General features: G+C 34.9%; 1 protein-coding gene across 1 annotated transcript; it reads left to right on the top strand.

The window, feature by feature from the left end:
- The first annotated feature begins 5656 nt into the window (after window positions 1–5656).
- Window positions 5657–9835, top strand: LOC129921920 (uncharacterized). The gene is made up of 4 exons (XM_056005233.1): window positions 5657–6182; window positions 7483–7629; window positions 7819–7890; window positions 9621–9835. The coding sequence occupies exons 1-4, from the start codon at window positions 5766–5768 to the stop codon at window positions 9678–9680; spliced, it is 696 nt and encodes a 231-aa protein (XP_055861208.1). The 5' UTR covers window positions 5657–5765; the 3' UTR covers window positions 9681–9835.
- The last annotated feature ends 3684 nt before the right edge of the window (window positions 9836–13519 follow it).

Consider the following 13519-nt stretch of genomic DNA (forward strand, 5'->3'; position numbering starts at 1 on the left):
TTATTAAATACATACACATGCAAATTTTTAATAGTTATTACTTATACAAAACCACACACCCATACATTCAAACTTATTTTCTTCATTGTCTTAAAAGACTTTGTAAATTGATAATTTATGATACAAATGGAATCTACCAATTCATGATAGAAAAGAAAGGATTCCTTGGTTAATATATAACATATGTACATACAATGGGTAGATGTAAAATTACCTTGGGGTTAGCCTTTATAGTGTTCAATTTTAAAATCAACTATATTTCTATATATTATATCTAAATCATTAGGGTTAAAATTGGCATTATGGTACACAGCTTTAAGTCTACTGTTCCATACTAAGTTTCTGTATTCTGACACAATTATTAAGTTAAAATTATGTATCATCTTGTGTTTAGTTTTAGGCAACTTGTTTAAGAGAATAGATAAATTAATATTCACATTGGTTTCACAATTTCCTTCTAATAAATCTCTTACAGTATTTCTAACATTACTAAATAAAGAACATTCTAGATATAAATGCTTTTCATTGTCACCATTAACAAATTGACAAAATTTACAATATTTTACACCAGGTTTTTTCTTTGAAAATGGAGTCATCCCAAAGATAAGTCTGTAAGATATTTCTTTAGCTTTTGTTGCAATGTGTTTGTTATGAAGGTTAGTAAAAGTGTCTTTAAAATCTGTTATATTTAAATCTTTTCCCCATTTAATCCTAATAGCTAAATTTTCTTGTAACTGTTTTTTTAATGTTGTGTATATTTCTTTATATTTATTGTGTATTAAAGGTTCATTGCCAGAAAGAGTTCTTGAGATGGATCTGTAAAAAGGATGTAAGTTTGTGCCAAAATAGTGTGGAGTGTTGTTTTGTATTGGAATTAAATTGCTTAATCTCAAACCATAATAGTATATTGTAAGGGGGAAATCATTTGGATTCTTAACTACTTGACCTATGAATTTTAATCTGAGTGCACATATTTTAGTTTTGATGTCTTGTAAATTGATCCCCCCATCCTCTTTGTTTTGAATGATTGTGGTATGTTTGATGTTTCTAAGTGTGTTTTTGAAGATGAAACTTCTAATTATGTTATTTAATTGAAATATGTATTTTGTAGGGGGTTCTATAATATTGGCTAAATAGACTATCTTTGGGATGACCAAATTGTTTATAAGGATGGCTCTACCAAAAATAGTAGAACCTGTGTGCTTGTACATGTTAACTATATTGGATGCCTTAATAATAATATTTTTCCACTGATCTTCACAGAAGAAAAAAGGGTTACTATTGTATTCTATACCACATATTTTGATTTTATTTACAAGTTTAAAAGAATATTTTTCCTTAAATGTCCACTTCCCTACACCCATTATTGAGGATTTATTTATATTAATTTTAGAACCACTGGCATGGCCAAAAATTGTAAACTTTTTAACTATGTTATTAATATCATTTTCAGAGGAGGGAAAAAATGTTGTGTCGTCGGCATAAGCCTTAACTTTGACTACTGGGATGGGTCCCGGGATTTTTGTTCCTTTGATAGATGGGTCTGACCTAATAGATTCTAGAAAGGGTTCTAGACAAAGGATGTATAAAAATGGGGATAAGGGACAGCCCTGTCTAACAGATCTTTGAATTGGAAAGGATTGGCTTAAAGAATGGTTGATTATTAGTCTACTGTTAGCATTGGCGTAAATTAGTTTAATAAATTTTATTAAAAAAGAGCTGATTTTACATTTTTCTAATACTTTAAAGAGATAATTATGGCTGACTCTATCAAAAGCTTTCTCTTGATCTACAGATAGCAAGGAAACGCTAGAGTTTTTTTCATGACTGTACATGATAAAATCTCGAATGAAATGTGTCATTCCATCAATACTCCTGTCGGGGTGGGTGCAGTATTGGTCTTGTCCTACGAGTTGGGGAATGAAGGGTTTAAGTCGTTTAAAAATAATTTTTGTCAGTAGTTTATAGTCTGTATTGAGTAGTGAGATGGGCCTGTAGTCACTTGGAGAACTGTTATCTGTTGTTTTTTTGGCTAATAGTGTAATATATGCTTCGTTGAAATTTTTTGGAAGTTGTCCTGTTTTAAACGCGTCACTATACAGTCGCAGAAGTAGAGGGCTTATTAAAGGAAAAAAAGTCTTATAGAACTCAAATGTCAGACCGTCCGGTCCGGGAAATTTATTGTTTTGTGTCGAGTCTAGTGCTGTTTGGAGTTCGTCTAGAGTAAATGGAGTCCCCAAAAGTTCTTCGTCGGTCTGCTTCAACTGTTTACAATATTTTAGAAAACATTCTTGAGCCTCCTTGTTTATAGGTTCCATCTGGTAGATATTTGTAAAATGACTTATGAAAACATCTTTAATTTTGTCTTCGTCTTCAACTTTGGAGCCATGTCTATCAAGAACACTTGTAATGCATTTACTAGACTGAACATTTTGTTCAATCGACAAGAAAAGTTTGTTTGGGCCTTCTTGACTTAAATAGTTCCTACATCTAACCTCTGCTCCTTTGTAGATATAGTTATTTAATTCTTCCAACTTTAATGAGGCTTGAGTTCTATCTATTTCGTCTTCAGCGTGTAATAGTGTGTGCTTCAGTTTCTCTAGTTCTTGTTTTCTACGTGTCTGTACCAGCGTTGATATGACCTGACATTGTTGTTTTATTGAATTTTTTACCAGTGACCATGTTGTTGTTAGGTTAAAATTTGGATTGTTTGTATCTTGTAAGCAAGACTTGAGTGTGTTTGAGATTAATTCTATAAAAAGAGGTATTTCTAGAAGAGAATTATTAAATTTCCAATGACTAGTTTTAAAGCTTTAAATAAAGCCTCCAAAGAAAATATGCATATTCTATATTGACTAAAGAGAATAAAATATCACTTTTACATATACTACAAATTTATTTTAAATTTTCGCCAAACTACTTTATGTATAAAATATTGTTAAATATTAAATATTAATAGTATTAAATGAAATAAGCGTAAAATTCTTACATTAATTTTTTAAAATGTGTCAATTATATAAAAATATACAAACAATACTTTTAGTTATAATAAACCGATTTGTAAATAAAGAGTTTAAAGGTACATGTACATGTATATGACAAGTTTGCTTTTCCTTTTTAAAGTGAAAAAAAACAACTTGTTACCTCCCCTTTATGAACAAATGCTAACAGTACTGCAAAAGAAATGAACATGGGAAAATTGACCCGTTTACGACAAAGATTACCGATTTAACTATTTTTGACTTCAATAACATTATTATACCAAAGCCTGTCATTGTGTGTGTGTGTGTGTGTGTGTGTGTGTGTGTGTGTGTGTGTGTGTGTGTGTGTGTGTGCGTGCGTGCGTGCGTGCGTTCGTGCGTGTGTGTGTGTGTGTGTGTGTATGTATATATATATATATATATATATATATAATCTTACCTAAACCAGTAAACTAGTGACTCCGCAGCTACGTATAAAAGTAAACAGCTTTGCTCCCATGTCTATTTCAGTTGAATTTTGTGTTCATGCGTATGGCACGAAACCCCCTAATCAATTTTCTGTACATTGCTCTTGAAATGAACCGTTTATTCCTTTATCCGGATAAACCCCATTGCCAATCAATACGGATAATAGGCGTTCTACTGTCATAGCTATTCTTTTATTTCTGACATAAAAGAGTGCACCTGGGTTGCAGGCGGCTTCAGAACGAGACATCTTGAGCCGGCTTGAGGTCACTTACAAAAGCCGCGGGATACACATTACTTGAGACCAAAAGTAAATCCGTTGCCGAGGACAGACGTAACGGCGAAAAGAGAATCTAAATCAACCACCGGCGGACAATGGTTATGCCAGCGCTAGTTGCGACAAAATATGTAGACCGCAGTTGGGGCTGCGTAGTCACGGGAAGATAGGCCTACTGCATTCCTCATTAATCTTTGGACTCGAAGACATGCCTTATATTTCTTCTTATAAGTAGGCCTACTTAATAAGTGTCGAAGTGTTACGAATACACAGAAAATGGCTGCCTGGTCGTGCGGTTTGCGCGCTGGACTGTCGTTCGGATTTATCGACGGTCGAGGGTTCAAACCCTGCCCGCTCCCATCCCCCGTCGTCCTGCGGGAGGTTTGGACTAGGAAGTAAACTATCTTCAACTCTAAAGGAACATCCGAATTATGTAAAACAAAACAAATACTGAAAAAAAAAGGAGACTTATATTATATCTTGGTCATGTTGTGGGAAATATATAACATTTTATCTGGAATCCTACTTGATAGAAGACAAACAACTTTTTTTTTTAGAGTGTACTTATTCTTGTTTTATTGCTAGCTTAGTGTTGTGGACAGTCGAATTGCTGACTTGTAGCACCAAACTGCTGGTAGATTAAACCGTTGTATGCGTATTATATTTTAATTTATAAAAAAAAAATATTTAAAACCTGAAATAACTTCTTTTGGTGAACAAAACTGACGACAATGAGATTAATTTAATTTTGCATAATTCACAACCAATCGCTAGCCTATTCCTACCGTCGCCCTATTACATAGTGTGCTTATTTATATAAAGTCTTTTAAAAAATGTATGTCTAAATTTGTAAAAATAATGCTAAATATATAAAATTAATAAAATTAAAAGTATCAAAAATTAAATTAAAATTGTTAAATATAACTTATTGAATGAAACACTTTTCCAATAAATAATAGAGATTAAATTCACGACACGGGCTAGACAGTTTATTAGGGAGACCGATGAAATACTATCGATCTATCAGAAGTTTTTTTAAAAAAAGGAGACGGTATATATGCCTTCGTGGTCGAAGATGAGCACATTTCACATTTCCTGTGGACTCGAAGATGGCTGTAAAGTCCAACCCTCGCTTTAAAAAGCCGGCCGCATACGTGGCAAGGGTGGGTTAGGTCAGTTGGAGATGGGCCTGCTTCTCTCAGCTTTTTGTTGGTTCGGCGCTCTTTCGTCCTGGCCACTCTTCTTGATTCAAATCTTGAGACTCCGAGACTCACAGCTTCACGCCATGAGGAGCGATCGAGAGCTGTGCTTCCCAGTCGTGAATGTCGATATCGCATTCCTTGAAGGAGCTCTTGAGGGTGTCTTTGTAGCGCTTGTATTGGCCTCACTGAGAGCGCTTTCCCGTACAGACGTCGATTGGTAAATCAATTGTCTGGCATGCGGACTGCATGTCCAGCCCATCGAAGTTGGGACCTTTTTACTGTCCATTGATACTGTGCATGTTGGACAGCTTTTTAAAGATTTCTGTGCCTGGTATGTGGTCGGACCAACGCAACTTATGGATACTCCTTAGACAGCGTAGGTGGAAGGAGTTTAGCTTTAATGGTGTGGCCAAATTTTTGCAGGCATTAGCGAAGAGGGACAGGCTCTTTTGAAGGTCTTCTTCGTTTGCGGCGTTTAGGGCACAGTCATCTGCGAATAGCAGGTCTCTGGTGCAGTCGTAGGCCTTTAATAGCATGGTAACCAATCGTGAGATTCTGCTCTGAAGATCTATTTGGACCTCTAGTGTTCAAAATTAAACTATTTTCTGTTTTGTGACCCCACCCCACCCAAAAGCCCAAAATCGAATCTAGATTCGCGATAATCCCTAACCTAAATAAATTAAAAGTCGAAGCTTTTTTTTTTTTTTTTACCACTGACCTATATAGGTCTACGTACTATATATAAGTCTGTGGTATGTGGTTTTTGCTCTCACAGACCTTGAGCTCTTCAGTCATGAAAATGTATTTGATTTCTTTATGACAACATAAACATAGAATCTGATGATGGCTCTCCTTGCAGAAGGGTTAATTCATCTAAGTTATTTAAGTTTAGATTTACTTTTAAATTTGCGCAAGTTCACTCCGATCTGTCTTTTGTTTTACACCACTTATGTTTGCATACTCGTTCATGTTGTTGAAGCGAAAGAAGTCAACATCGAAGTATTTCAGTATGCCAAATACAATTCTAAGAATAGCCACGACTCAGGCAAAGCATCAGCGTTGTCAGCATCGTCATCCTTTTTCAAACCTATTGTTTACGCCACCAACAATGAATTCAACATAAATGAACATGAAGAATATCAACACTGCACTGTTGATCTAAGCCAAAGAAAAAATCCAGAAGCTATAATTTCAGTAAAAGGAAGATATTTGACAGCAGGAAGTACTCATCTTGTTGAAACTGGAAGGCTTCACTTGGTTAGTGTAATAACTTTTAGATCATCTAGTAATTCTTAGTAAGTTAGTAATAACTTAGTAATAGTAATATCATCTAAATTATATGGCTTACTTTATCATAACTTAGTAATATCATCCACTTATTATAAGTCTTATATGGCTTACGTTATCATATTGCTTTATTAAGCTCAAATCTCACTAACTAACCTTAGAAAGTAGATCTACATGGGCTATGCAAGCCTTAGAATGTAATCCTGAGGCTAACTTATGCAGAAGCACTAACATTGAAGGTATATTAAATGAAAATGAATGGCCATAAAATTGAAAGACTAAAGCCACTAAAGGGAAAAAACTGAAATTTGTGTTTTCCATAGAAGCATTGTGTTTTAGAGCAAACACAATGGACAATGGCTGCCTGTTCTTGTGGTATGTGCTCTGCACTTTTGTCACCGTTGTACTGAACTTAAAGTTGAGGTCTGTACATGCCCAACATCATTATGTTTTCAGGTAGCTATTATTCTTAAATGTAGCAAACAAATAGTTTCCCTTTCAGACCTTGCGATCTATGGGGCGATGATGTTAATGTCTTATGTTTCTTTAACCAAAAGTTAACTAACATGTTGTCATGTGACCAACCACCTTTCCTTTTCCCAAATTAAGTCAGGTACCCATTAGAGTTGGGTGGACTCCGGGGCACCCTTAAAATCCCAGTCTTCACCGAAATTCAAACCCAGAACCCCAGGCTCAGAAGCCAAGTGCTTAAACACTCAGCCACCACACCCCCTTTATATTCTTGCTAATGGATTGACTTAACGTCTAAAGTTTTCACACTTAGAAATGAAGATTATTATGTCCTAGCCAAAACTTCATTAAGGATGGTGGTGGAAAGTAGGCTTTAAACCACTGACAATCACAATGACAATTCAGAGCACGCAGCACACAACCATGCTGTTACTCAATAACTCAACAGAGTGAAAAATAAAAGTATTTTGAGATAAATAAAAAATTGTTAAGGCATGGGGTTAAACACTAAAAAAAATTAAGAACTCACAGTTTCCCCCAGTCACCATTATCATTCTGATCGTAGGACGTAATCATCTTCTTTTTTGAAGTAATGTCTGTATTATATAAGATAAGAAGATAAGATAAGATTGCAGACTTCCAGCCGATGCACAGTCCAGTAAAGAGTCAATAATCCAGGTGAAAGAAATATTTTACAATACTCCACATCCTATTCACAGTTACACAACAATATTTAAAGAAATTTTTCAGGGATATCAAGTGATTACTGCTCAAACTTATCTAATATTTTTATTTCTAGCTATCAAGTGACAATGATGGCAGGAATGATGAAAATGGATTTGCTAGATTACCTCAAGACTGGGTTGGCGTTATTCATTATACAGCAGAAACTGACGGCAATGCAGTTGATGGAAATAGCAATGACTCACCGCTCATTTTGGAAAGGGTTAGATATTGAATCAGACTGTAAATGTCTTGTAAAAAAATGCACAACTAAAAACGTTTTATTTTCTTCTTTATAGTACCATGATTTTCATACTTTTTTTTTTTTACCATTATTCTATTAATTAATTGTTATCAATCTCAATAGATAATTATTACCATAATTGAAATGATTTTTTAAATATTATAATAGGTTCGTAAAGCATTGATGTTCGGGGCGTCTGCTATAATCATCTTAACACTAAATCAAGAAATAATACAAGAGGTATGTTTACTTGTTTTGTTGTCATTGTACTAGTCATAATGTCTGCCAACTTCACAGTTATTGAGATTTTAAGTCAGCTTAACACATATGCTGCAATATCTTATTTGAATGACACTGTTGTTTTAAAATTGACCTAAATTTAATCCAAAAACAAACTTTCTGTTAGAGAGAAAGATGAGATGCAAATGAAAAAGGGTCTATGTTTGTCTTTGGAAGAAGCTCTGGCAAGATGTGTTTATTACGATATATATAATTGTGAAAAAGAGTGTCAAGTAATGTGAGCAGACATTAGGTATATCGTGTAATGCCACCAAGAAATGTATTTTGACTCTTTCTCTCCTATTCGACGATACCATCGTTGATTTTACCCCATTCTGCAGCCCAATCAACAGTGTTATTGTTGATGCTTAAAAAGTCAGCTGAAATTTTGCTGAATTATTTTTTTTTCTGACCACACAAGAATCAATAAAGATAATAATAATAAAAAAACACCAATTAGTTAATTAACTAATGGGTTAGGTATCACGAACAAGAGAAATTTGACCTGATTGACACGAATACAAAATTTTGACTCAGTTGCAAATTATTCAACTTTCGCAAAGCTGAATCTGTTTCTTTCTTTTTTTCTGCATTAAGAAAAAAAAAAGAAGAAATTTTCTGTAACTCGGTGTATCCTTTAAAGTTGCAATGGGATCGTTAGCGATTGATAATTGGTTGAAACTTGGATCATAGTTTAACAACATCGTATTAATATAAAATTTTAATTTAAAGTTGATATAAATATTGAATTGTTTGACAGAGAAGCAAAGCTCCACAGATTCAAAAACTAGATATGCCAAACTGCGAGACCAAGGCTATGATGGTAATTTCAATATGACAGGAAAGTAAAATGGCCCTGAGGCATTGCTTCATCAAAAGCAGCCGCTCGAGCATTATGTTTACCATGCTATACTTGGTCTTAAATAATTCCGTCAGCTGTGTTCAAGAAGTTGCAGATTTCTATGAGTTTGCATAAAATATGCGTATGTTTTTACTCACAGCATGTCAAGATGGGCGCTTCTTGAATCCAATAAGGAGAGCATAGTTTATAGGACACTTAAATAATTGTTCCCTACAAAGTAGTCATCAAGGAATAATGCTCTAACTGCAATGAGATACAGACATTTTGATGTATCAAAGATGATTACACAAAATACTTTCTGTTCCTCAAAGAAAAAAGAAAGCCTGGAAGTTGCAGCACTTAAAGGAAAATTAGAAACTTTTGATACTATTGTTCTGTACAAAATTGTGAGCGCAATCAACGTTGTTTAACAAATGTTGCAACGTATCAAGATCTACACAAAGCTGTGAATCAACTAGAGAAGATCTAGACTGAAGTAGGCTACAACATTGGAGAAGATCTAGACTGAAGTAGGCTACAACACTGGAGAAGATCTAGACTGGAGTAGGCTACAACATTGGAGAAATGACTTTGAGAGTGTGAACATGAGGCTGCTGTAGTAGATCTTCGGGTGTTGATCCAGTTTTTTGTTTTATATGATTGAGGAAAATTAAGATCCAATTTGACTACTGTAAACTTGTGAAGAGAAAATTTAAGATCCAGAGACTACTTTCAAAATCAACGTATTTTACCTAACTATCGATGTCATTGTTTCTCAATTACTTGACAAATTTTATGGGCATATCAAATGTCAATACTTTAAGTCGTTCATTATGTTGTTTCATTTTAGGTGCAAACGATGACGCACACATGCGTCTTGTCTCCTCTGACACAGATGATATCGCCATAGAATATTATTCAGAGATGCAATCCTTGAAAAAGCCTTCTATAAACACATATAAAGTGTGTGTTCAGTACTAGATTTTGTTGTTTTATTGATCATAGACAACTACATTTTTATCGTCAGGCTTTCCATTGTCACAGCAGGCATGTCATTTCTGGCTTTGTCACAGATTGGTCAGCTGAGCTGTTATTCTCGAAGTTGCGACTGATCAAAAATGATTAAAGAATTTCTATGACACATAGCCTGTTGGCTTCACTGTTTGTGTGTGTGTGTGTGTGTGCGTGTGTGTGTGCGTGTGTGTGTGTGTGTGTGTGTTTGTGTGTGTGCGTGTGTGTGTGTGTGTGTGTGTGTGTGTTTTTCTCTGAGCAAAAAACTGCCTGGTTTTCATTAAGTAAATGTGTATTATAGGACGAATTACACATGAAACATTAGTTGGTTCATTTGAAACGCTTCCGGTCGTTTAATTCTGTTCAGAAGTTGAAAAAAAAATTTGCAATTTAAGACACTGTTGCCCGATGGAGTCCTAATTGAATAAACGTAATGACATTATTACTTATTAAAAAGGAGCAATATTTGCACTGGAATCTCGTTTTCTAAATACAATCAGATTACTCGAGTTTTTTGTCATACACTAAATTAGTCTTTGGGGGGGGGGGGGGGGCGCCCACCTAGATATTCTTGAACCCGGGCCCACGGCTACCTTGCTACGCCACTGATACTACACACATGTTGTGACGAGCTCTCCGGTTATGTGCTCTAAGTGGACGTAACCACACAGTAGAAATAAATCTGCGAACGCTATTTCATTTGTTGACCTCCCTTGAAATGGAAAACTCCTCGCATATTTTTTTTTTGGATTAATTTGATTGAAACATGACACAATCGAGCATTCGATAACAAAAGTATTAATTAGGAAAATGTTGTGTATAAATAGTAACTATTTATTTCACTTTCTTTTCTTTTTTTTTTTTTCTTCTCTCTTTTTTTTTTTTTTAAGAAACGCCATCTTTGTATTCTTTTGACGTCAGTTGTCTAGTTATTTACATCCTAGGAATCCTTGGGCTCTTCTTTTTTTGGGGGATCTGACTTTTTTTTTTTTTTGGGGGGGGGGGGGCTCTGACTTTTTTTTTGGGGGGGGGGGGGGGGGTCTGACTCTTTTTTTTTTTTTGGGGGGGGGGGTCTGACTCTTTTTTTTTTGGGGGGGGGTTCTGACTCTTTTTTTTTGGGGGGGGGGGAGGCTCTGACTCTTTTTTTTTGGGGGGGGGGAGGCTATTGGCCTCTTTATTCGGCTTTTTTTTTTTTTTTTGGTAAAAAGGAACAATTTAAATAGATACAGTTTAAAATAAATTAATTAGCTACTATGTGAACAAATATGGAAATGACAATTAATTACATGAAGGAAGGGGTGGCCAACCTAAGGCACATGCGCCAAAAAGCGGCCCGTTGCACAATTACAAGTGGCGCATTTCACGCCGAGAAAAATATGAAGAAAAAGCATGCCTGCTCGAAACAATAATTATAACTGATTTCTAATTAAAAATAATGCCACAGGAATATAATTGACAGGAATATAACTGACTAGCTATTTTGACGCCCATATTGGCCGAAGTGTTTTTCAATCTAGTTGTATCAAAATACACAGGACATTTTGATATATGTATCCGGTGATTCTTTATAATATATTGTATAATCTTTTTTGGTCTTTTTTTCTTTCGTTAGCCTTGGACAGTTTTATGTTACCTATTTAAGCTTTTCATTATTAGAAAAACATGATGATAATTTAAATATTTTTAAAGAACATAAGGGCCTTAAGTCACTCTAAAGAAAAACCAGACGGTCAGACGTATTTGAGGAAGCAGAGTCACGTCTAGGAAATCCTCAATTAACTCCCTTAAATAAATGTAAATAAATTTTAAACTAAAAGTAAGCCATCATTTACGGGCGGAGTTATCGGAACTGAAATCTTAAAAGAATTTTAGTTTGTCCTCTTCTGAGATATCAGTGCTTTATACAAGAAGATCCCTTTATTTCGAGGTGCGTTAACTTTCTAGAGGAAAAGGTCTCAGAAGATTTTGGAAACTGAAAAATATCACACATGATTTTGTAGAAGAGATCGATGTGCTGCCCAAGGAAAAGAACTCTTGTGTGTGGGGAAAAATTGATGTTTAAATAAGCACTTTTAGTTGATGTTATTTAACATTCAAATGCCCGGACACTAAAACCACATTGTAATGAGCAATGACACATTGATTTCTAGCTTTGTGCATGATATCACTGATTCAAAGTGATGTCGAAACTATTTATCTTTCATTTTAAAATTTGAGTGGATTACTTTGAAGGGTATTGAAGATTGCGCAGATGAAACAGACTGCATGCTTGAATTTAAAAATCAATTTTCAGTTACTTAGTGAATTCTTCTGAAGATTCCTAAAACATGAGTCTGAAATTGGAATTTGATGAGCTTCCCTCAATACCGAATGCATATGAATGATTAATTTTGGCTATCAATTTGTAGAACTTAGACAATAGTTTATATCAGTCAGATACTGATGCAAGAAAATATTTCAACCATGAAAATGATCAAATGACCTGTACATCCCCTTATCCACATTACACAAATGTGTATAGCAAACAAAATGTGTACAAATTACCTTGCTTTTAAATGACTAAAACATGTACGATTTTAAGTGGCGCATCTGAAGCAGATATGAATAAATTTGGCGCTCAAAAGCAAAGAGTTCGCCTAAACTTCTTACAACTGATTTCCATTTGTTTTGTGATAGCAAGCTTTAAATAAAGCCTCCAAAGAAAATATGCATATTCTAGATTGACTGAGGAGAATAAAATATCAGTTTTACATATACAACAATTTTATTTTAAATTTTCGCCTAACTACTTTATGTATAAAATATTGTTAAATATTAAATATTAATAGTATTAAATGAAATAAGCGTAAAATTCTTACATTAATTTTTTAAAATGTGTCAATTTTATAAAAATATACAAACAATTCTTTTAGTTATAATAAACCGATTTGTAAATAAAGAGTTTAAAGGTACATGTATATGACAAGTTTGCTTATCCTTTTTAAAGTGAAAAAAAAACAACTTGTTACCTCCCCTTTATGAACAAATGCTAACAGTACTGCAAAAGAAATGTACAAGGGAAAATTGACTCGTTTACGACAAAGATTACCGATTTAACTATTTTTGACTTCAATAACATTATATACCATAGCCTGTCATTTGTGTGTGTGTGTGTGTGTGTAATCTTACCTAAACCAGTAAACTAGTGACTCCGCAGCTACGTATACAAATAAACAGCTTTGCTCCCATGTATATTTTAATTGAATTTTGTGCTTACGTATGGCACGAGACCCCCATATCAATTTTCTTTACATTGTTCTTGAAATGAACCGTTTATTCCTTTATCCGGATAAACTCCATTACCAATCAATACGGATAATAGGCGTTCTACTGTCATAGCAATTCTTTTATTTCTGACATAAAAGAGTGCACCTGGGTTGCAGGCGGCTTCAGAACGAGACATCTTGAGCCGGCTTGAGGTCACTTACAAAAGCCGCGGGATACACATTTGAGACCAAAAGTAAAACCGTTGCCGAGAACAGACGTAACGGCGAATAGAGAATCTAAATCGACCACCGGCGGACAATGGTTATGGCAGCGCTAGTCGCGGCAAAATATTGTTATAAACCTGGTCGTGGCACAGATGGGGGTAGTGGTGTGAGTGTAGTCAGCGGTCAACCGTGACGAGTTACGACGGTCAGCCGAGACGGGTGTCAACACGGCAGTTCGGGAAGGATCGACGGCGGTTCGGGAAGGATC

Source organism: Biomphalaria glabrata, chromosome 12 (assembly GCF_947242115.1).
Source record: "Biomphalaria glabrata chromosome 12, xgBioGlab47.1, whole genome shotgun sequence".
NCBI classification, from domain to species: Eukaryota; Metazoa; Mollusca; class Gastropoda; family Planorbidae; genus Biomphalaria; species Biomphalaria glabrata.